This window comes from Myotis lucifugus, unplaced genomic scaffold (assembly GCF_000147115.1).
Source record: "Myotis lucifugus unplaced genomic scaffold, Myoluc2.0 scaffold_27, whole genome shotgun sequence".
In the NCBI taxonomy this organism is placed as follows: Eukaryota; Metazoa; Chordata; class Mammalia; order Chiroptera; family Vespertilionidae; genus Myotis; species Myotis lucifugus.
In genome coordinates this window covers 1767923-1793066 of record NW_005871075.1, presented here as the reverse complement: position 1 = coordinate 1793066, position 25144 = coordinate 1767923, and the positions used below count along the sequence as shown (strand labels likewise).

The following is a 25144-nucleotide window of genomic DNA, read 5'->3' as shown; positions in this document are numbered from 1 at the left end:
GCCATCTCGCAGGGTGTGGAAAGGCCTCCCCTGCTCTTGAGGTGGGCCTCACTGTGCAGTCCCCAGCTGGCTCTTTATGAAAGTTCCCCTAGAGCAGTGGTTCTCAACCTTCCTAATGCCGAGACCCTTTACTACAGTTCCTCATGTTGTGGTGACCCCCAACCATAAAATTATTTTCGTTGCTACTTCATAACTGTAATTTTGCTACTGTTATGAATTGTAATGTAAATATCTGATATGCAGGATGTATTTTCATTGTCACAAATTAACATAATTAAAGCATAGTGATTAATCACAAAAACAATATGTAATTATGTATGTGTTTTCCAATGGTCTTAGGCGACCCCTGTGAAACGGTCGTTCGACCCCCAAAGGGGTCTCGACCCATAGGTTGAGAACTGCTGCTCTAGAGAGTAAAGGGTCCCTTACAATCACTGATCAGAGTACCTGTATGACCCCTCCACTGACCTGAGGTCCAATGGGTGGCGCCCTCCCACAGAATCAGATCGGGGCTAACTTCCCAGGTGGGATGCTGGTGGGTTGCTTGCCATGCTCCTCCCAGTGAGTCTCAGCCTTAGACTCCTGCGGCTTTGCTCACCACACCCCCTCTCCCCGCCTGCAATCAGCTCCTGGCTTAGTGGCCTAGCCACAGTTTACTCTCTTTCCATCCAATCTGCAGTCCCAGCAGGGCCCAGGGCTGGGCAGTCAACTGCCCCCTCTGTGACTAACTGCAGCTCCTGGACCCCTGGCTGCAAGGCCCTTCAGTCTGTAGGCTGATGCTCTGACCACTGAACCACTGGCTAGGCTCAAGCACCATTATTAATCTCACTTCTGCTAGCTGTGCAATTGGAAGCTATAACCTCAAGGTTTAATTGAGGCCAAGGCTGTAAGAACACAATGGGCTGAGGGGCTGCCCCCGCCCCCGCCCAAGTGCACAAATTTTTATGCACCAGGCCTCTAGTTTATACATAACATTTCTCAATATTTCTTTTTCACTAACCTTCTACAACTCCTATTGTTCTTCTTAATTTGTCTCCTTTTACTAATTCAGAAATAACCAAATTATTAGAACAAATTATTTCCTTTTAACTTCTCTTAAAAACACATACATCCCTTTCCTTCCCTTTGCAATAACATTCCTTCTATATTTCAAAAGAGAAACCATAAAAAATGCATTATTGATAATGCAAAAGTTATTGTAAACACCTTTAGCAATTATTAACAGTTGTGCTATATACACAAGGTTTAAGAAAAACCCAAAGAACAAGTATAATTATTATGACTAATATTATTAGCAGACAAAGAAAATTGAACAAAAATTTTATTGTATTTGTGTGTTTCTGGCTCTTTTGTAAAAAATAATCTGCCCATCTACATGGGATTTTTTTTATCTGGGCTCTCAATTCTGTTCTATTGATTTGTGTGTCTGTTTTTCTGCTTATACCATGCTGTTTTGATTATTATAGTCTGTGGTATAATTTGAAGTCAGGTAGTGATACCTCTGGCTTAATTCTTTTTCCTCAGGATTGCTTTGACTATTTGTAGCCTTTTGTGGTTTCATACAAACTTCAGGATTTTTTCTATATTTTAGAAAATGACATAGGGGCAGGCGCAGAGAGTTAGCCAAGATGGCAGCACCCGTGGATCTGTGGTTGAAGAAGGCCTTCACAGAGCTTCAAGCTAAAGTTATTGACACTCAACAGAAGGCGAAGCTTGCAGACATACAGATTGAACAGCTAGACAGAACGAAAAAGCATGCCCATCTTACAGATACAGAGATTATGACTTTGGTAGATGAGACTAACATGTATGAAGGTGTAGGAAGAATGTTTATTCTTCAGTCCAAGGAGGTAATTCACAATCAGCTGTTAGAGAAACAGAAAATAGCAGAGGAAAAAATTAAAGAATTGGAACAGAAAAAATCCTACCTGGAGCGCAGCTTGAAGGAAGCTGAGGACAACATCTGGGAGATGCTGATGGCACGAAGGGCACAGTAGGAAGCCTCTAGGGAAGCTTTCCCTCCTGACCCCTCCCATTCCTGGCAAGGACAAGGGGCTTGTGAGGGAAATAGCGTCTGCTGTACCCTGATGGACATTTTATCTGGATGGCCTGGTAACCCTATGTTTTCTGGTGATTTAAATCACCCTGAGCCCCTTTCAAATCCCAAGCCCTTATTTTTTTATCCTGGCTCTGCCTGCCATCTCTGCCTAAGACACTCTTCTCCCCTGGGGGTGAGTCCTGAACTCCCAGGAGAGGGGAGATGGGAGCCAGGACAGGTAGGGGAGCTCTGCCCATGCCCCCTACTAGTCATGCTGGTCAGACCAATAAAAGGCATCTGTGCCACTCTGCTAAGTTTGCTTTTCTTGAGTCGATGAATGAGAACAGAGAGGCAGAGGCTATCTCTACCTGAGCTTCTCCCTGTCCCTCTCTAGGGCTGGGGCCCTGCTCCTTCTGCATTGAAGTCTTCCCCACGTCTTTTTTCCTCTCTGATCCTTCAAGTAAACTCTTCAAGCTCACAGCCTCCATGGAATGTGAAGTAGGAAAGAAAGGAGACCAGGGCATAGCTGAATTTTAAGTGAGGACAGCAGTCCTTGGTGGCAGTATGCCTAAAGATTCTTTTCCTGCTCTTTCCCAAACATCCCATTTAAGCCAGCAGCACCTCCAAGACTGTCTCCCTTCGGTCATAAGGTGGACACTATAATTCTGAGGCTCCTAGAGGCTCAGGGGCAGTGTTGTGTTGGAGCTGGCTTATACTGGCTCAGGAGAGCCAGTTATTCAATTTTCAGGAATTTTGTTGCAAGCCAGTTGTTAAACGCAGCCATTATTAAAAATTAAATTATGTAACTTTACAATTAAATTATTAAAGAACAAGGGCAATAAATATTCAAAACATCTCTCTAATAACTAAAAAAAATGACATAGGGATTTTGATGGGGACTGCATTAAATCTATATATTGCTTTGGGTAATATAGCCATTTTAACCATGTTGATTCTTAAAATCCATGAACACGGGATATTTTCCCACTTTGTTGTCTTTTTCAGTCTCTCTTAATAATGCTTTGTAGTTTTCAGTATCCCCATCTTTGACATTGTTTGTTTAGTTTCTTCCTAGCTATTTTATTCTTTTAGTTACAAATGTAAAAGGCATTGTTGTTGTTTTTTCCATTTCTTTCTCTGAAGTTTTGTTGTTAGCATAGTGGAAGGCAGTGGGCTTTTGTGCATTGGTTTTCTATTCTGTAACTTTATTGTATTTATTTTTTCTAATAGTTTTTTTGTGGAGTCTTCAGGTTTACTTTTTTATGTACAGAATCATGGCATCGGCAGTGACACTTTTACTTCTTCCTTCCTGATTTGGATGCATTTGATTTCTTTCTCTTGCTTTATTGCTCTGGCTAGCATTCCCTGAACTATATTGAATAAAAGTGGTGAGACTAGGCATTCTTGTCTTGTTCCTGATTTTAAAGAAAAAGCTTTCAGTTTTTTCCATTCAGTATAATATTGAAAGGATTTGTTATCTATCACCTTTATTATGTTGGGGCATTTTCCTTCTATTCCTATTTTATTAGAGTGTTTTAATCACAAATGGGTGTTGTGTCTTACCAAAAAGTTTTTTCTGCATCTATTGATAAGATCATGTGATTTTATCCTTTCTTTTGTTAATATGGTATATTACATTGATTGATTTGCATGTTGAGCCATCATTGTGCCCCTGGAATGAACCCCACTTGATCATGATGTATTATTTTTGTATGTACTGTTGTATTCTATTTGCTAGTATTTTGTTTAGGATTCTTGCATCTGTATTCATCAGAAATGTTGATCTGTAGTTTTCTTTTTTTAAAAATATATTTTTATTGATTTTGGAGAGGAAGGGAAAGGAAGAGAGAGCTAGAAACATCAATGATGAAAGAGAATTATTGATCCGTTGCCTCGTGCATGCCCCACACTGGTGATTCAGCCTGCAACCCGGGCATGTGCCTTGACTGGCAATGGAACTGTGACCTCCTGGTTCATAGGTTGTCGCTCAACTACTGAACCACACCAGCCAGGCTGTAGTTTTCTTTTTTCGTGTTATCCTTGCCAGATTTTGGTATCAGGGTTATGTTTGTCTCATAAAATGTATTAGGAAGTACTGCCTCTTCTTTAAAATTTTTTTTTAACGTGTTTCAGAAAGATGGGTTTTAAATCTTCTTTGAGTGTTTGGTGTAGTTCACTGGTGAAGCCATCTAGTCCTAGACTTTTGCGGGGAGGAGGTTTTTGGTGGCTGTTCCAATTTCCTCTCTGCTGATCAGTCTATTTAGATTTTTCAATTCTTCATCATTTAGTCTAGGAAGGGTATATATTCCTTGGAACATATCCATTTCTCTTCCAGGTTATTGAATTTGGTGGCATATAGTCCTTCATAGTATTCTAGTATGATCCTTTGTATATCTGTGATGTCTGTGGTGACTTCTCTTTCATTTCTGATTTTGTTTATATGGGTTTCCCTTTTTTCCTTAGTGAATCTAGCCAAGGGTTTGTCAACTTTACTAATCTTTTCAAAGAACCAGCTCTTTGTTGTATTAATTTTTTGTACAGTCTTTTTGTTCTTTATTTCATTCAATTCTGCTCCAATTTTTGAAAAATATATTTTTACTAATTTCAGAGAGGAAGGGAGAGGGAGAGATAGAAATATCAATTCTGAGAATCATTGATTGGGTGCCTCCTGCATGCCCCACACTGGGGATTGAGCCTGCAACTCAGGCATATACCCTTAACAGGAATTGAACGTGGGACCCTTCAGTCCACAAGCCGACGCTCTATCCACTGAGCCAAACCGGCTAAGGCTCTTTTCTTTTTCTAAATCCATTTCAGTTTTCTATAACCTTTCTTAGTGTGACCTGGCTTTCTATAAAAAAAAAAAAACAGACTCCTCTACAGGAGTTTCCCAGCAAAACCCTGTTTAGTTATTCTGTTGCTTTGCTCCCAGAAACCAGTAGGTGTATTTAATTGGAATAGGTCAGAATAGCCAGAGTCATGTTCTAACAGTTAAATTTCTTTGTGAACTCATCAGGGTCCCAGAGAAAATTTTTAGGTAGATGCCTTAATTTTGTTCTAATCCAAGGAATGTATAAAATCGCTGTTTTCCCTCTGCCTGAGCTTGGCTTTTCTCCAAAGGGAGCTACCAGAATTTCTAGGTGGTTTTTTCAAGTCTGTTTTTTTATTCTGAGTGTCCCTGAGATCATTTGGGAGCTGTGATGGAGGAGGTAGGAAGAGAAAGAGAAGAGGAAGGAGGGAAGCAGAGTAAGTCCAGCCAATGAAGTAAGGTATAGCAGAGCAGGTGGATGAGGAGGACAAGTGGGGCATTGGCATTGAGCGGCTTCAGAAGTCTTCCTTAGTTCAGACAGGCTCTCAATGTTATTAACTTCTCGTAGAAAGAAGCTTCCCATTTATTCAGTTTAATTTTAGAGTTGGCATTTTCCAATTGCGAATGCTAAAAATTAAGTTAGGTGTCGATAGAGCTCTATCTTGGCCATCTAAAGTTGCTATCAGTTCTAGTTAAATCTTCCCATTTCTGTAAGTACTTGCAAGTTGTCTTCCTATTAATTATATATCTGTAGGAGTATTAATGAGGGCTGTTTTGGGCCTTTGAGGCATGATTTCCTATGTACATTTTAATTTTATGAGATTTGCAGAGTCTGAAAAAATTTCTAGGGACATTGGGTAGGGGGCTGAAGTGTGCTGCTTATGGGTTGCAAACCAAAAAAAAAAAAAAAAGCTGATGTTTTTAACAACAAAAAGACCAATTCTAGTGTTTAGGCATAAAGGAAATTGTGTGTGCAAATCACTTATTTGATGAGAAATAGAATATTTACATAGCCCCAGATTATCTCCCCACAAGATACTTAAAACTACAAAAGAAAAAATAGTAAATAGTAATTTAAAATTAAGAAACCTGCCCGGCCAGTGTGGCTCAGTAGTTGAGAACTGAACCATGTACCAAGAGGTCCTGGGTTCAATTCCTGTTCAGGAAACATGCCCACGTTTTGAGCTTGATCCCCAGTTCAGGGTGTGCAGGAGGCAGCCGATCAATGTGTTTCTCTCATCAATGTGTCTCTCTATCCCTCTCCTTTCCTCTCTCTAGAATCAATAAAAATATTTTAAGCCCTGACGGGCTCTTGCTTCTGGTGCCAAGCACCCTCTCCCCCCCGCCTCCCCACCCAAAAGCAAAACAAAACAAAACAAAAAACCAAAACAAACAAGAACCCTGACAAATACCACTTAACTCAGATGATCAAGGTTAAACTTCCCAGTAAAAGTTCAGGTGTACTGACCCTCCTGATATAATGATGCACGAGGACACATCACTTCTGTGGTGTTCTTGCCAAAAACAGATATCCAGAACCTAATCATAGAGACATCAGACAAATCTAAATCAGGGACAGTTCACAAAAACCTACTGGCCTTTAAAAATGTTAAGGTCATGAAAAGATGAGAAAAGACTGAGGAATGTTCCAGATTGAAGGAGAATAAGGACATGAAAACTAAATGCAACCTGTGATCCTGAAACAGAAAAATATGTATTTTTATTTTTGCTAAAGAACATTATTGAGACAATTGAATGTACATTGAATTTTTTAATTATGTGATGAACTTGTTATGGTTGTGTGTTGTTTTTAGGATATACAGTTTTTGGGAAGTACTTAGCAGTAATGGGGCATCTTAACTTACTCTCAAATGATTAAAAAAACATTTTAACTTTTCTTGTAAGTTTAAAATTTATTTCAAAAAGTTTAAAAATTGAATAACAGTGGTATTTTAAGAAATTGCCTTAGATTTAATAAGTAACAGGACTGTCTTTAAGTTAGTATTTCCTAACCTGTGTGCTAAGGGTTATTAAGTTCTCCATTTCTTCATTCTAGATAATTTTTTACTCCTTTGCATGAAGTTGGTTACATTTATGATGGATGCTGGAAGGAGAATGGCACGTGGATATTTATATAAATCAAATAAAGTCACTCTAATTAGCAACTCTGAGTATCTTTCAGGGTCAGTGTCAGAGAGAAAAGTTCAAATGGAATTACATTACAGTGTTTTAAAAACTATATTCATAGGAATTAAGCTGAAATTATATTGTCCTACCTATTCTCTTTGTTAATAGTAACAACATTGAGCACTTATCAATAAGCATTGCATGCTGCCCTAGCTGGCTTGGCTCAGTGGATAGAGTATTAGCCTGCAGACTGAAGAGTCCCAGGTTTGATTCTGGCCAAGGGCACATGCCTGGGTTGCAGGCTCGATCCCCAGTAGGGGGTGTGCAGGAGGCAGCCAATCAATGATCCTTTCATAATTGATATTTCTATCTCTCTTTCTCCCTTCCTCTCTGAAATCAATAAAGAAATTTTTTTAAAAAAGCATTGCATGCTGAGAATAAATGGTGAGCCATGATTTGAACCTGGGCAGCCCACACCTATACTCTTCACAACATATGCCACCTTGTACAAGTGGGGAAGATGCTCTAGTCCAGTGGTCAGCAAACTGGGGCTCGCGAGCCACATGCGGCTCTTTGGCCCCTTCAGTGAGGTTCTTCCACAAAATACCACGTGCGGGCGCGCATGTAGTGCGATTGAAACTTCGTGGCCCATGCGCAGAAGTCAGTTTTCGGCCTGGGCGAGTCTATTTTGAAGTACTGTTGATATTCGGCTCTGTTGGCTGAGTTTGCCGACCACTGCTCTAGTCCAAGGCAGTGGTTTTTGTTTTTTCTTTAAATCTATACTGTTGAGTATTACAGATGTGAATAAAACATTTCATGTCTGAAAACCATGTGGTCACAAAAACACAGTTCAACAAATTAAGACTTCTCTACTCAATGGATCATTTATAAAATACCCACCATGTAACAAGTACCAGGGAACCTTCTTTGCATGATTTTGGAAGTGTAAACAGTGTGTCCAAAAGAATGAACAGTTTAAAACCTGAGTTGTAGCCTGAGCACAGCATGGTTGTTCTAAAGTCAGAAGACACAACTGGTTTAATTCCAGCTTTCTCTCTTGCTCTTGGGTCTTCAGGCAAGAGATGAAACTTCTTGCCTCCTCCATCTAAAAAGAGAGAATTGGTCCTACAGAGTGGCTGAGGATTATGTGTAAAAGCATCTCCTATCAGTGAGTTCACTGAGGAAATCTCCTTGATAAAGCCACTTGGTGGGCTGTCTGCCTTGCATCCTTTGGTGATACACCAACCTAACTATTGCCTCCTTCAAACTATAAGATGTTTTTACAAACCTATCAAGGACAGCAAAGAATGATGATTCATAAAAATGAAAGTTTGGTCAGATGAGCTCTCTCATTCCAATATTAACATTTTAATGCTGTTTAAATATTCAATTAGATATCATTTCTATGAATAGCTTATTAAGGAATTTTGAGTCTACTTAAATAGGCCTAACTCATAAAATGTCTTAAATGTTTCAGGGATTATTCATTATAGCAGTATTTCCATGTAAGATTTCAGATTATGATGGTTTTATAAGACTAATGACTGCTGGAATTGATTAATTTTTGAGTAAAATTTATATTAGTTTCTTTGACGATTTATAAAGTACTTACGATCATAAATTTTCATGAATGTAGTATTTATTTATACATACATACATATATATATATATTATTGATTTCAGAGAGGAAGAGAGAGGGAGAGATAGAAACATCAATGATGAGAATCATTGATTGGCTGCCTCTTGCATGCCCCACACTGGGGATCGAGCCCTCATTCCAGGCATGTGTCCTGACCAGGAATCAAACCATGACCTCCTGGTTCATAGGCTGACGCTCAACCACTGAGCCACGCCAGCTGGGCTGAATGTAGTATTTATTAAAGCCTTTTTTCTTAGTTAAAAATAATGCCAGATAAACAGTTATTACTTAAGTCTATCATTTATTTAGGATAAAGTTTTACACATTAGGATAAAGTAGTAAAGAAGTTAACCAAGAACCTAATTCTTTTTTCTTTTTTTAAAAATATATTTTATTGATTTCTTAGAGAGGAAGGGAGAGGGATAGGGAGTTAGAAACAGCAATGAGAAAGAAACATCGATCAGCACCTCCTGCACACTCCCCACTGGGTATGTGCCCACAACCAAGGTACATGCCCCTGACCGGAATCGAACCTGGGATCCCCCAGTCCGCAGGCCGACGCTCCATCCACTGAGCCAAACCGGCTAGGGCAAGGCTCTGATCTTTTATTACCTCACTCAGAATGATATGCCCTGGCTAAATCTTATCTCATACTATAAAAACCTTAAGCATGTGGATGACTGCCTTTTACAATGTCTAGCATCAAAACCATGACCCAGACTGCCATCTTTAAAAGACGGCAGTTTAAGTAAATAATCTCTATTGCAACCTGGCATAGTATTTTTCACTTAAAAGTGTTAGAAAAAATGAAAACACATTTCTCTACAAAAATTGAACCCAGGTTAGAAAAATGTTATGGAGCCAAATAATGACTTTAAGAGTCTATTTGCAGTAATGGCAGCAGTGGCAGTTGACTGGCCCATATGCCACACACATATGCAAGCAAGTGCAGACAAGCAGAACACACAGCACTGCTCACAAAGACTTCAGAGCAAGCGAACAGTTTTTCCAGTTACTGTCAAGAAGTCATCATCAGCCAAGGCACGCAATGCTTCTTCAAACATATCTTTGGTAATTGCCTTTGGGAAAAAGGAGAGAAACAAATATTTTATACACATCAAGTACTCCTTTACCTGTTATAGAGCTTGGCATCTGTCATTAACTACTCAACTGTGCCCCCAACTAGCAGTGCAGCCACAGATAATAAATACATAAGTCAAGGGGGGTATTATTATAGCAGGCAAAGGCTGGTTTTGGCCATCAGAGTTTTTTTCACTAAACAACTCAAAATAAATTTGATAGTTATTACTACTTAAAATAGCAAAAAACTGCAAACATCCTGACTGTGCAACAACTGATTAAGTAAATGATGAAATGTGCATGCAAAAGAATGATACCAACCAGTATGATTAATATTATGAAATCTATTTGCTTTCACAGATGGTGTTAATATTAATTTGTTAATTAAAAAGAAACAGCAAGTTACAAAGCAGCATAAATATAATCAACTATGTTCATTTTTAAAAAAGACCACATGTGAATATATACACATGGAAAAATTATAAAAGCAGCAAATAAAATTTTAATTGTGATTATTTCTTGATGATGGGTTTATGGGTGATATTACTTTTCTCCATTATCCTTAACATTTACTACTTAATAAATGAAGGAAAAAATGAGGAAAAGAACTGAAAGTCAATAATAAGATAAAAAACTCTATTACACATAAAATACATAGGAACACTTACTATGTCAGATTGTCCTCGAATATCTTCAAAAAGTTGCTGGTATTTTAGAGCTGGTGTTTTCCCTTTAGATAAAATAAGTTTTCTCAATGCTTCAGCTAACTCTTCTTTCCGTTTACGAGAAGTGGCACTCATTCCTAATTTTAAAAAAATTAATGAAAATATTTCTTCTATTAGAAAGTGAAATGTCTCAAATTTCCATTAAGGTTAGTGGCTGAATGGTAAAACAATATCAATTACGTTTAATATCAATTACATAATTTTCATGTGCTTTTATGTTTAATGCAAATAACGAACCTGTAGTAAGAATAGATATGTCCACAATGCCGGTCCGGGGGTCAGTGGCAGACTGCTTTAGAGCCTCGCGATGCAGGCGCTTTGCCTCTTCCACATCAATTGCTTCAACTTTGTTTGAAAACCGTACTTTAGCATGGGCTTCTGCTAAGCGAATCAAAGATTCCAGCTGTCGAGGGTATGCAGAGACCATTCCTCGGCTACTCCCAATCTTCCTCATGTCTACATAAGCCTAGGGTAGACAGAAAAAAATGCCCAAATTCCTTGTTAACAATAACCTTAGTTTCGTGGTTGAGCTTTAAACATTTAGGGTTCTATTAAATAAACAAAACTACTGCCAGGCTGCCGTGTGCAGGTATTGAGGGGAATGAAAATGAGATCAAGCTTTGTGCCTCCAAGCACAAGAAGGTGGTATCGGATGTGATTTTGGAGAATGGGAGTGAAAGTACAGGCCCAGTACTCAAAGGACTAAGGGGCAGGCTGCAGTCAGAGCAGAAGACAATCAGGATGCCTATCTGTAAAAGCTCCTCAGGCACCGACTCCAATTTATATCCTTGCTGAGGACCCATTTAATAAGGCACACAAAAGGTTACTGGGATAATGCTACAAAGGTAAGTTGTATTAAACTTATATATAGATGACATAATTTTATTTCTTTTTGAGCAACTCTCAAGAATAATACGAACGGGCCCTACCTGGTCTGTCTTAGGGGATAGAGCATCAGCCTACGGACTGAAGGGTCCCAGATTCGATTCTAGTCAAGGGCATGTACCGGCTGCGGCTTGATGCCCAGCCCTGGTCAGGGAGCATGCAAGAGGCAACCAATTGATGTGTCCGTCTCTCCCCTTCCTTTCCACTCTCTCTAAAAATCAATGGAAAAATATCCTCAGGTGAGGATTAACAACAACAACAACAAACAAACAAACAAGAATAATACAAATGGAAAATTAATATTATCTTCAACTTTTGAGTATTTGGGGAGCTTCATTAGGATGCAAAGCCCATAAAAATCCTCTTCCTATGACAATATTTGAATAACCTAATGTGTCATCATGCACTGCTGCCTATGTAAGCAATACTGAAAAGTGAACATAAAATATTTTATTTTTTAGAAATAAGAAAATGGAAGCTCAGAGAAACTGGATTACTTGTCCAGAGTTACAAAGTCACTAAGTAGAATGACATATACTTCAACTCCTATATTCTGATCTTAAATCCACTATACTTAGTATTTAAATGTAAAACGTGTGTGTACAACCTATATAAATTAACCCTTTCTCCCTTTTTACATTTGGAAAAATCATTTTGCAACAAAGGAGAAAAAAAATAGTTGTAGAGAGACATTTTTTCAGGCTTTAAACATGAACATGTGTTACCTCGATGAGAGCTTGGCTGGCTTCCTGGCTCAGCCGAGGCATGACCATGCTGTGAGCGTAAGCAATGTAATCCTTTAGCACTGCCATGTCCATGAACTCCTCCTCCATTTGCTCCTCGCTCTGGTAGTAGAGAGCGACAAGGTGGTGAGCCAGACGCCTGTCGTAGGCTTCATCCTGAGGGTCCAGCATGAGGAAGATCAAATCAAACCTGAGAAAATATTGTAAAAGCAACGTGTTCATAGTCGGGACACCAACATATCTACAAGCATAATTTAAAAATTGCTCTTGGGCTACCTAGGCATGTACAGTGAACATGGCATTTACTCAGGCGTCTGAGGATTCTCCCCAAACCCCTTCTATCCAGGTCGCCTACTGAGCCTTCAGATCAATCCAATTCACCCTGCTCTGTTCCCACCCAAGTGACTGTTCGCCTGGCCAGAAACAGCTGATTCAAAGAATTAAAGATTTCCCCGAGGGAAATGTTACTATAATTTTAAAGACTGGAATATACAAATAAAAACACATTCATGCCCTGACCGGTTTGGCTCAGCGGATAGAGCATCGGCCTGCGGACCCAAGGATCCCAGGTTCGATTCCGGTCAAGGGCATGTACCTTGGTTGCGGGCACATCCCCAGTCGGGAGTGTGCAGGAGGCAGCTGATCGATGTTTCTCTCAAATCGATGTTTCTAACTCTCTGTCCCTCACCCCTCTTCTCTGTAAAAAATCAATAAAATATATTAAAAAAAACACACACAAAAAAACCACATTCAACTGCTTAGAGAAAAAATAACTATTTGGTTAAAAAGTCAATTAAAATGCAAAACAATTTTATGAAACACATGAATATTTGTAGTAGTGGATTGAGCAAAAGTGGGAATTATGATTATGCTTTCAAAAATTTAACTTTTCAGAAAGTTATCTACTACGTGAAGCTATTCTCTGTAGAACAGAGTATAGTGGTTGATTCTCAATAGTGGCTTTAGGAATGAGGTAAGAGTAGTGGGTGAAGGGCTTCTGAAATAGATGCCAAGGTGAAATGTCCTAATTGCTTCAAAAAACAAATGAATATTAAGGTGCTGCCCATAGCTGAGTAAAGAAACACACAGTCCTTGCAATGAAAACCCTTCACCAACCAAATTTGAAAATTTTTGCATTCAAGAGTTTGTGATATTAGCAGTTGTTGAATATTAGTATTTCCTTTCCTTAATCCCACCCTGAAAATTCTACAAATAAGCAAAGAACAAACATCTCTTAAATAAAAATGTTTTCATACCTTGATAATAACGTGTGAGGTAGCTGGATATTTTCAATGGTAGTTTTTTTAGGATTCCATTGAGACTCAATAGGATTTGCTGCTGCCAGGATAGAAGTGCGTGCATTAAGCTGACAAATGATCCCAGCCTATCAGAGAAAACAGTGCAGTTAGATGTCTCACCTGAATGATGGCTGGAACTGTGAAAGACATCTTTTCCTGGCATGGCCTCTACCATGTCTCCAATGTCACCAAGAGCCACGCCACCTTGTAAAGGTGACTTCAGTGGTCCCATTTGGGACAACACCCTGTCCTTGGATTCATGTAAAGCACTGAGCTTTAGGTAACTGTATATGCTACAACTGCATCTTTCTCCAAAACTAAATCCTTTGCATGAGCTTTAGGACAAAATTATTAATGGGTAAGCATAGCAAAAATACATTATTTCATAAAGAGGATTCTGTAAAAAATACTCAAGAGATTTAGCTGCAATCTAATATTAAAAGTATTTACCAGTTTCCTACAGATTTCAAATGTGTCCACATTTATGGGTGGAGAATGTGACGTACCTTGGCAATGGAAAGGGTCTGCTGTTCCATGACTTCATGCAATACTGATCTTGTACTTTCATTCATCTTGTCAAACTCATCAATACAGCAGATACCGTTATCACTGAGGACAAGGGCACCAGTCTGCAGCACAAGCTGCCTTGTCTCGGGGTCTTTCATTACGTATGCAGTGAGACCGACAGCACTGGAACCCTTTCCAGATGTGTACTGGCCCCTGGGGACCAGGTTGTACACATACTGCAGTAGCTGGGACTTGCTGGTTCCAGGATCACCGCACAGGAGAATGTTGATCTCAGCACGAAATTTGCCCCTTCCTGTGTGACTAAAATCCTTTCTTGTTCCACCAAAGAGCTGAAGCAAGATCCCCTAAACAAAAACACGTCTCAACATTCATTTACTGTAGAATAACTGAGATATAGTTTAAATGTTAGAGGTACTTTTCTACTCTATGGATTATAACTAAGAAATTTAAATAAAGGTATAGAAAAATGAACGTGACACTGCCTTAAGTTATCACTAACCAATCTATACATATATATATGCATACATATACACACTCCATTGTTACCTTCTTTATATCTTCATGTTCATAAATGCTTGGTGCCAAGGCTGAAGCAAGTCTCTCATAAATGTCTGGTTTTCTGGAAAGTTCCTTAAGCAATTCCACACGCTTTTCTGAAAAAAGTTTCTGCTCTGCTTCTTCATCAAGGCCATGCAGACGTTTTGCATCAGTTTTTCGATAATGAATGACATCAATGTGGGTTTTGTAGACAGACTTCACATTACTCACTCTTGGATTGACTCGAATAGGCACAGCTCGATAGATGCCTGAGGGCACAACCACGAGACATACATACTTTTACCTTCCACTACCGGGCTCAGGTAAGCAGTGCAGACAACGGGCAGCACTGAGAGCAGACAGCTAGCACCAGAGAGGTGAGCTTCCCAGCACTCTGCCTCCCTGGGTGTAGGTTCAAGATTACACTGTAAACCTCTCCGCCAAAGGGGACAGGATCACGTTGGAAAGAACACAGGTTTCTGAAAATGGGTTTCATATGTCACCACTTGTTAGCTCTGTGACCTTGGGCACCTATATGAGCATAACTACACTACATATAATCATTCTTACGTTTAAATGAAATTACTTTGTTTCTAGAACAATGCTTGGCTCACGGCTGTGTTCAATAAATAGTATTTTCATTTCCCTTAAGTGGACAATCTGCTTAGTAATTATTTGAACAGAACCAAATACTACTAAAATCCTGTACCAAAAATTTGGAAAGGAAGTTCAAGTCTTAAAAATCACCCACAAAGCCCTAACCAGTTTGGCTCAGTGGATAGAGCGTCAGCCTGCGGACTCAAGGGTCCCAGGTTCGATTCCGGGCAGGGGCATGTACCTTGGTTGCGGGCACATACCCAGTAGGGAGTGTGCAGGAGGCAGCCGATCAATGTTTCTCTCTCATTGATGTTTCTAACTCCCTATCCCTTCTCCCTTCCTCTCTGTAAAAAAAAAGATCAATAAAATGTATTTTAAAAAAAAATCACCCACAAATTATTTCAGACAATAAGACAATCTACTGAGTAAAATGTGAAAATACGATTTAGAAAAAATAACTGTATTTTGTTCATAATAGGACATATTTCTAGGTGAATGGTTGTGCCCCAGCCTGCTTTCTAAAGAATACAACTTATGGACACTAAAAGAAGTAGATGAACAATCAACTCTTCAACCATACTAGTTCATTCATTCTCCAAGAACAAAAATTTCCCAAATCTGATGTTTATCTTTTTAAAATTTCAAACTAAAATCCTTGAACTCCAGGACAACTTACTTTCTTGCTGCTTTTTGAGGAGAAAATATCTAATCTCTCCCTCACAGCTTTCACAACAAAGATCACCTGTCCTTTGTTTATTTAACAGGTCAATGTTATTCTTTTAACATAAAAATCAGTTTATATGTAACAGTCTTAGAATACACACTACTTTTCACACGAAGATAGATTAGGGATGGATGACTATATTTATTATGTTTATGTTTACTATGTTTAAAGCAATTCAGTTATCTTTATTGATGTCTATAATGATTCATCTTCACAGAACAGCAATGATAATACTTATTTGACATGTCAACAGCATTTTCCACAGCCCCCTCCTCCAATACTTTAACGTGTATCATCACATTAATTCCAATTTCCAATTTAAAATACTGGAGCTCGGCTGGTGTTGCTCAGTGGTTGAGCATCAACCTATGAACCAGGAGGTCTTGGTTCGATTCCTATCAGCGCACATGCCCGGGTTGTGGGCTTGTTCCCCAGTAGGGGGCATGCAGGAGACAGCCAATCAATGATTCTCTCTTATCACTGATGTTTCTATCTCTCTTTCCCTCTCCCTTCCTCTCTGAAATCAATAAAAACATATTAAAAACATATTTGATTAAATACTTGATAAAGTACTTAATATACTCTTATTAACATAAAAGTATCTTAATAAAATATAACATCAAGGGTTTCAGAGCGGTAGGGGGGCAGAACTAGGATTACCAATCCTTTTCACTAAAGATGACACATTCTTTCAATTTTTAACACTACACGTACTTTACAAACTTAAGACTACAGGTACTTTACAAACTTAAGATTGCTGGGGAAGACACAGGATGAGAAGTCCAGACTCACTGAATGGAACAGATAGACTGACTGCCCAGGACCCTTCGCTGCTCCTTGGACGCAATTTCCACACTGCCTTCATTCAAGAACTACGCCTGCCATAACACAAATACCTCCCACCCCCAAGAAGCCAAGTGCCCACACTGCTATGAAGCATGAAAAGAAACTGACATATTCATTTTGTGCAGTGGAGTACTCTCTTGGCAGTAATAGAGCATGAGTCCTCGTATCACAAATTACTTAGGATTTTAGCTACACTGATCAATACTTCTCTGAGTCTCAGGTTCCCCATCTCTAAAAATACCATAATGTAACTCCCAGAATGGAAGCAGGGTGCTCTGATCCATTTTCTTTTCTATAATAAATTTTAACCCTTATCTTCGCATTTAGGAAATAAGTAGAATTATTTAAAATTCCAGAGTTGGTGAGACCTACTTCCTGGAGCTGCTGGCATAGCTCAAATCTTGCCAGTGTCTGAAGTTGTTTTCTCAAGATGCCAACACTATCATTCAAGATACTTGCATAGCTCTGGGTTACTGCAACAGCAGGAAGCAAGTGACTGTAAGGACAATGCACTGATAGGTTCTGTCCTGCCGGGTTAAGAAGAAAGTGACTAAAGCAGTACACCCATCTCAAGATCTGAATGACAGCTGGAGGCAGGACCAAGCCCCATGCCAATTCATGACCAAGTCAAAGGACTGACTCAAAAGTGTGGTTAAAAGTAAGACAGCCCTGGCAGAGTGGTTCAGCTGGCTGGGCGTCGTCCTGTGCACCAAAAGATTGCTGGTTTAATTCCCCCTAAAAGCATATGCCCAGGTTGGAGACTTGATCTGTGCAGGAGGCAGCCAATCAATGATGTTTCTCTTTCCCTCTCTTTCTAAAAACAAATCAATTGAGCCCTGGCTGGCGTGGCTAAGTGATTAGAGCATCAGCTGTCGAACCAAAGGGGTCTCGGGTTCGATTCCTGGTCAATGGCCAATGGCATGTACCTGGGTAGTGCCCCGCCCCGTTAAGGGAGAGTGCAGGAGGCAACTAATGGATGTCTCTCGCTCACATTGATGTTTTTCTCTCTCTCCCCTTTCCCTCCCTCCCACTCTCTCTCCTTCTAAAAAACAATGAAAAAAATATCCCCAGGCGAGGATTAACAAAAAACAACAAATAAGTCAATGGAAAAAGAAAAAAAAGCCAAGACAGGCTTATTGCATTAATACAACCTACATTCCTACCTGTAACGTTCACTCTGTCCCCAGGTTGAACCTTGTCAACAAGATCATTGTGAGCAAAAAGGATGACAGTGTGAGGAGTCTGGCCTGCAGGCATGTCTTCGGGAGACTCTTGAAGCTTGATCTGAAGAGAGCAGTGAATACAGAGTCAGCAAATGAAGAAAGCATAACGAGAACAGCAAGTCTTTGTACTACTTAAGACAGAAGTTCGTTCGATCCCCAGCATCTTTACTTTTTAAAACACTGTTCTTTATTTTATTCTCTAGGTAGTTAGGTTTTTAACAAAGCTTTTAATGTGACATGAACACTTTTTGTGAGAATGTTATTTACTTAAATATTCCCCTATTTGGGGGAACAGGGAGGCAGCAATTTAGGTGATTATTTTCTGCCATTTTAAGGTTTAGTGGGTATATCTTTGTATAAATGTTTGTCTACATTTCTATTTTTAGAAGCTGCTTCTAGATTTCCTGGATGGAAAGGCCTTTCTCAAATCAGGCGACCTCTTGGAAGAGGTTTAAGGATATTAGGGAGGAAATATGTGCTCTCAATGTAACGAACAGCAAGTTCAGCCATGGCAGTTGTGGCTCAGTTTGTTGAGCTTCGTCCCATGCAACTAGAGGTCGCCAGTTTGTATGCCTCAATCCCCAGGAGGGGGTGTGCAGGAGGCAGCTGATTGATGTTTCCCTCTCTTCTTTCCTTTCTCGAAATTCAATAAAAACATGTTAAAGAAAAAAAAAAAAGAGCAGCAAGTGCAAAGGTTTTACAGCAGGCTTGAGCTTCATTGATGATCTAGGTATAAAGGAATAGTTGAGACACTGTCATCGATGAGGTCTGTGGGTACAAAGGTGTGTTGTGGCTGATGATGGGCCATATAGTCTTGGATATGAGTTTAAGACATTAGGTTTTTTTCTTTTCTTTTCTTTATTGATTAAGGTATTATATATGTGTCCTTATCCCCCTCCCCCCCCCCGCCTGTGTTCACTGATTACGCTTATATGCATGTATACAAGTCCTTTGGTTGATCTCTGCCCCTTACCCCCACCCTCCCCTACCTTCCCTCTGATGTTTGTCCATCTGATTGATGCTTCTCTGAAAGACAGGTTTTATTCTAAGTTTGTTTGGGAGTCTTTGAAGCATTCTACAAATACATACTAAAGCTCTTTGGGAGCAGGAGTTCCACCTTTGTATCTCCAGCTCTTAACACCATGCTGGCGAGAGTTGACGTACTTTTGCTCCAATAATTTGTACCAATATTAGATACAATTTACATCTTAATCTTCAATTATTTGGTAATTATTTTTCACATTTGTTAATATTTTTCTTATGGACTCCCAATAAGGGAAATTACCTTTTGTAGTATTTTGAACACATTCTCCTTACTTAACACTAAAATTATTTAAACATTGCAACAAAATAAAACTTAACAAGTCCTTGTGCATACTTTTGCACCATTACAATAGTCAATAATTTTTCTGCATTCCCCCCACTTATTTCTGTCATTTTAAGAACTTCACTTTAAAAATTTCATGATTAGAGAGGTAAAAGGTCAAACTTCTTATACAATAAAATCTGTGAGAACTTTAGAAAAACTTCTCAACCCATTTTTTTTTTAACCAGTGGAACACTTGCAAAAATGAGTTTTTAACCAAATAATTTTTACTAATCTTATTTTATATAATCTTATTTAAAACACTAAAATTTTAAAATAATCTTTAATAATTCCCACAGAAACATCCCATGTTATATTTAATAAATCAAAGAGACTAATTTGATCTGTCAACCATTAAATTTAAGATGTGTATAGTGGAAGAATGCACTCTATCTCCTTTTATAAAGTATTTTATGCCATGAGAATGTGAAATATGTAATGAACTGGTGCTCACTGGCAATAAAGCAGGGACACTGGCATCACAAAGTAGAAGCCTTAACCGTGCCCCAAGTATCCAGCCCACAACCCTGTAACAAATCGTCCAGTTAGAGAGAAGGAATGAAGTAGCTGAACACCATTTAGGAAGCAGGGTTTTAAGGCTTCACAAGTGGAGAAGTTTTTTTAGGCTTGTTGAGGATCCAGATCAAACCAGAACAAAAAGGCAAACATGCCAAAGGGAGGCCACCCAGCGCACCCAGGAAGGCCACGTACCATCTGCTTGTCGGAAAACACAGAGCGGTTGTGGATCAGTGCCATGCTGTGGGTGGTGTGGCAGTGCTCACATACACAGGGCTCGGCGATGCGGCCGCGGTCCATCTCCACCTGGGCTGTGTGGGCGCACACCTGACACTGGAAGAAGGCCTCCTGCATCTCTGGAATGAGCTGGGATGTTCTGATTACCATGCCACTGATGGCGATGAGTTGGTCGATGTCTGCAAGAAGAGAGAGGTCAGCTTGCCCATAAGCCACTGCCCTTAGCTCCGTCAGCTGTGGTATCTCCCTGGGCTGGATTCCTGCCAAGGCAGGTCTGGGTCTGCTGTCAAGCACAGAAGAATCATACCTGGAGGCACAGAGGTACCTGGTGATGGTGGGGGTAACAGGTAGGCACTGTGGCCAGGGCATGAACATCTCATTGGCTACCTTCAGGTCTGGCCTAGAATGCCCTTCCTGTGTCCAGTCTGCCTTCCTCTCAACTCCAACGAACCTCTGGCTCTTTCTTCCTGAGTCCCCTATCCAACAGGCATCTTACCACCTTTTTTTCTCAGCTGCCTCCTGTCTGGCTCCACTTTCCAGTTTCAGATGAGAAACTCTATGCTTTTGCCTATTTTGTCCCATGGCCTTCCACCTCACTCACTGTGCCACATGGAAGTCCTGCTGTCCCAGTGTATGCACAAAGCATGGACTCTAGAGCCACCCGGCCTGGACCTTGGGGACACATATACCTCAGAGTTGTTGAGGATTAAGAGTCAGTTTATACAATACAAGCTGAAGGAACAGTACCTGACAGAGATAAGCACTATATAACTTAGCCAATCTTCATCATATAAGGCCCCCTAGAGACTACTTCCCACTCTACAATTTGGACCTTCCCCAACAACTTTTCCCTCAACTAATTCCCACTGCTGGTTCTAAACGTGTTACGCTGTCATTTCTAGTCAACAAGACAGCGTAGCCAGCTATTGCTGGCCTTATAGATTGTCCTATCCTTTAAGCACTTCCAATGTCCCCACCAGAATTCCTATCAGAGATGATTCCAGGTGCTGATTTCATAAATGAAAAAATAAAATAAAAAAATTACAATTCTTCAATAAATAGTGAAGTCCAACACTTGCTCATGTTTATTGGCTGTCTTATTTTCTTTGACTGAAATTTATGTCTTTTATACTTTTACCTAAAGCAGTGTTCATTAACTGCCAATAGCTTTTATACCTCAATCTTTTTTTTTTTTTTAAATATATATTTTATTGATTTTTTACAGAGAGGAAGAGAGAGAGATAGAGAGCTAGAAACATCGACGAGTGAGAAACATCGATCAGCTGCCTCCTGCACGCCCCCCACTGGTGATGTGCCCGCAACCAAGGCACATGCCCTTGACCGGAATCGAACCTGGGACCCTTGAGTCCACAGGCCGACGCTCTATCCACTGAGCCAAACCAGTCAGGGCTGTCCTGTTTTTTTTTTACTCTGATGGCCACCGTCCAGCTTAGGATCCTGTTGCCCTATATTTGAGCTATTGTTAGTCTCCCAATTGAACCTCAACATACTTTGCACACTGGACCGCCCATGAACTTCTCAAGAGTGGTCAATCTTTCTCTTTAATGGCTCCCTATAGACTTTGGAATAAAAATCTCAGTTAAGTTGGAATTCAAAGCTCTTTAGGACCTAAGCTTTCCAACCTCCATGCAAACATTGCGAGCCAAACTCCCTGCTTCAGCCATCACTCACTGTGCACACATAGCTCTGTTTTGCTTCCCTGTGTCTGGCTACATTCTGCTGTCTAGAGAGAATTCCTTCATGTCTGCTTTCCAAATCCTTGCTATAATCCCAATTTCTATTTCACCATGAGTTCTTCCCACTTGAGCCCAGTGCTTTCCTTCTCTCCCTGGGTGAGGCATCTCCCGCACTGTTCTTCAGTTATTCTACCCCTTTTTTCATTTACTTTCCCAACTAGATTTATTTTTTAAGCTCTAGGGCAGAGATCATATTTGTACTTGTTTTCTATAGTGATTCTGAGAAAGTGTAAAATTATAGTATTTGGGTAAGTTCACCTTAAGATAGAGAACAGTTATATACTCTTTTATATAATTTCTGTTAAGTTAAAAAAGGCTTGATGAGTTCATAATCATACAGGTTAGCTGAATCTGATACTATTTTATCAATTTGCAACCTACCACCTCCAATTATTTTAAAGTTCCTTGCCCTGACTGGTTTGGCTCGGTGGATAGAGCTTCGACCTGTGGACTCAAGGGTCCAAGGTTCAATTCCAGTCAGGAGCATGTACCTTGGTTGCGGGCACATCCCCAGTGGGTTGTGTGCAGGAGGCAGCTGATCGATGTTTCTCTCTCATCGATGTTTCTAACTCCCTATCCCTCACCCTTCCTCTCTGTAAAAAATCAATATATTAAAAAAAATAAAGTTCCTTGATAAAATAAGGTTTTGCTTATTTTCATGTAAGGTATTTTCCTATTAAAAATATTACTTTCTGGCCCTGGCTGGGAAGCTCAGTTGGTTAGAGTATTGTCCTGATACACTAAGGTTGCGGGTTCCATCTCCAGTTAGAGCATACAAAAGTCATTCAATAAATGCATAAATAACATTTTTCGCTCTTTCTCTAAAATCAATTAAAAAAATTACCTTCTGGATTCAGGTTCCTCATATTTTTAGTCTTCAATGCATTGAATGGTCTTACTTGAATCTGATGTTCTAAGATTGAGTCAGGAAAACGGTCAAAAAAGATCTCATTGACAGCCATATCAAAAGTTGGGATAACCTCCTATAAAAAATGAGAGGACACCAAGCTGTGTTTGCATTTCCATCTTACGGTTACACATAAAGCATTTCATATTAGCAAAGGGTGAAAGCAAAAACACATGGCATAATCCAAAAGCATTATTTTAGTCACACACATACCATTTATAAATCGTGGGTTCACTCAATTATCTTACGTCCGCAAGCTCTCATTGGGATTAAATGTGGTTATATATAAATAGTGCCTTCAGTATATACTGGCATATTTTAGGCTCTTAATCAGTAACAAAATAAATTTTGAGCACATACTTTTATGTTTTACTTTATTCACAGTGAAATAATACCAATAAATTAAACCATAATTATTTTATTCAAATTTGTCAACACTTGTTCCCCATTCTGTAGATGAGGAAATAGCCTTTTGGGGCCGGGGAGCTAAGCAACTTGAGCCAGGTTACATAGCTATTAAGCAGAAAACATCAATATTTAAAACTGAGTCTGCTTGCCTCCAAAGTCTATAACTACAATCAATATAGTTGACATAGTACCAATTAAACGATAATGCGTCACTGACAGTAACACACATCCCAATTTCAGAAATGTTAAAGTGTGAAAAGGGCTTATCTTAAAGGAGATTAAACATGGCTTTCTAAGGCAAGTTCTTTTGCCTTGCAGGCATATTCTATCTGTTACCACCGAGGAAATTCTGCTATTCAGAAACTCTTAAGATATTCTAGATATTTATGGAATTCATCAATGTCAAAGACAAATTCTTACCTGTGGGTAGCAGATGAGCTGTCTGTATAGATTTTTGTCAAATGATTTTATGTGTTCACAGTTTACATTTAAAAATGGCTCCCCAATAACATTAATCTACAAGATCAAATGAACAAGTTATAGTCTGATTGTTTTGAAATGCATAATTTGAATTTGTAAGTAAGAATATATAATTACCTCCCCAAGTCGTTGCATGTACAGAGGTTCAGTAATATCAATACCAACATTTTCTTCTTCTTTAGCCAGAGGGTCAATAAAACGCTGAAGAAATCTCTTGATGTGGGGAGAAAAATATTAAGTTTAATGCACTGAGGAATAAGCAAGTATTCAAAATACAAAGTTATGAGTATGTCAATATTACAAAGCAAGAAAATAGCAACAATTCTAAGCTGCATAAAAATCTACCAGTAGGGCCTGGCACCAGTGGCTCAGTGGTTGAGCATCGACTGGTGAACCAGAAGTTCATGGCTCAATCCCCAGTGGGGGGAGGGGCAGGCGGGCAGGGGGCAGCTGATCCATGATTCTCGCCCTCTCCCCTTTTCTCCGAAATTAATAAAAATATATTTAAAAAATCTACCACTAGGTATATGGCTATTTAAATATAGGTCATTAACACTTTCCCCCAGCATTTTCAGCCTTAAGAGTATGAATTTGAACACATAGCTCACCTGAAAATTTTCTTTGCATGTTGCCACATTTACATCTGTTCCCCAAATCACAAGTTTTTGGCCTAGAGACTGCTCACTTGCTACTACATCTTCTGCTGCTGGCTACACAGAAAAATACGACAGAAGCACGTTAATGAACCACGTTATGCCCCCAAACCAAGCTACCAGAAGACTGTGCTGTGTACTCACCCCATCGGAATGCAAATCCACCTGCAGTCCCTTCCGAGCAGACCCCAGGTCGGGCCTCTGCCTCAGGGGTGTGCCCCTCACACCACTCCTTGGGGTTCCCTCCACTCGAGAGCTGGGGGTGCCATATGTCAGTGGTGAACTAACGTCAAAGTCAAGGGGAATAGCTATAAAAACAAAATGTGGATGTTCGCAATGAAAGCCTAGAAGCACATCAAACCAGACAACATAGCATGTTCGCTGTTGCTCTAAGCCAGAGGTTCTCAACCTGTGGGTCTCAACCCTTTAGGGGGTTGAACCACCCTTTTACAGGGGTCGCCTAGGACCAGGGGTCCTCAAACTATGGCCCGCAGGCCACATGCAAATACAAATATTGTATTTGTTCCCGTTTTGTTTTTTTACTTCAAAATAAGATATGTGCAGTGTGCATAGGAATTTGTTCATAGTTTTTTTTTTAAACTATAGTCCGGCCCCCCAACGGTCTGAGGGACAGTGAACTGGCCCCCTGATTAAAAAGTTTGAGGACCCCTGCCTAAGACCATCGGAAAACACATATATAATTACATATTGTTTTTGTGATTAATCACTATGCTTTAATTATGTTTAATTTGTAACAATGACATTGGGGGTCACCACAACATGAGGAACTGTCTTAAAGGGTCGCGGCATTAGGAAGGTTGAGAACCACTGCTCTAAGCCATCTAAATGCAATAGCACACTGGTTGCTTATTGCAACCTCTCCTGGTGAAGATTCCGAGGTCTACTGAATGTCCTATAAAAAGCACACGCTCCGCATGCCGGTGTGGCTGAGTGTAAGAGCGTTGGCCTGCAGACCGAAGGTTCCAAGGTTCGATTCCGTCAAAGGCATATGCATGGGTAG

At 39.8% G+C, this 25144-nt stretch overlaps 1 protein-coding gene and 1 pseudogene across 2 annotated transcripts in view; one reads left to right on the top strand and one right to left on the bottom strand.

Annotated features, from left to right (window-relative positions):
- The first annotated feature begins 1623 nt into the window (after positions 1-1623).
- On the top strand, positions 1624-2123 carry LOC102443168 (annotated as a pseudogene). Its single transcript, XR_001347685.2, has one exon. The product of XR_001347685.2 is annotated as a prefoldin subunit 1 pseudogene (transcript).
- Positions 2124-9481: 7358 nt separating this feature from the next.
- Positions 9482-25144, bottom strand: part of MCM4 (minichromosome maintenance complex component 4) — a 16828-nt gene continuing 1165 nt past the window's right edge. Inside the window, 14 exon segments of the mRNA XM_014453669.2 lie at positions 9482-9692; positions 10362-10495; positions 10656-10884; positions 12029-12236; positions 13303-13430; positions 13851-14216; positions 14419-14678; positions 17740-17860; positions 19877-20097; positions 22520-22658; positions 23411-23506; positions 23588-23683; positions 24079-24180; positions 24268-24431. Of these exon segments, the coding sequence (XP_014309155.2) occupies positions 9600-9692; positions 10362-10495; positions 10656-10884; positions 12029-12236; positions 13303-13430; positions 13851-14216; positions 14419-14678; positions 17740-17860; positions 19877-20097; positions 22520-22658; positions 23411-23506; positions 23588-23683; positions 24079-24180; positions 24268-24431 (2357 nt within the window). The 3' untranslated portion in view covers positions 9482-9599.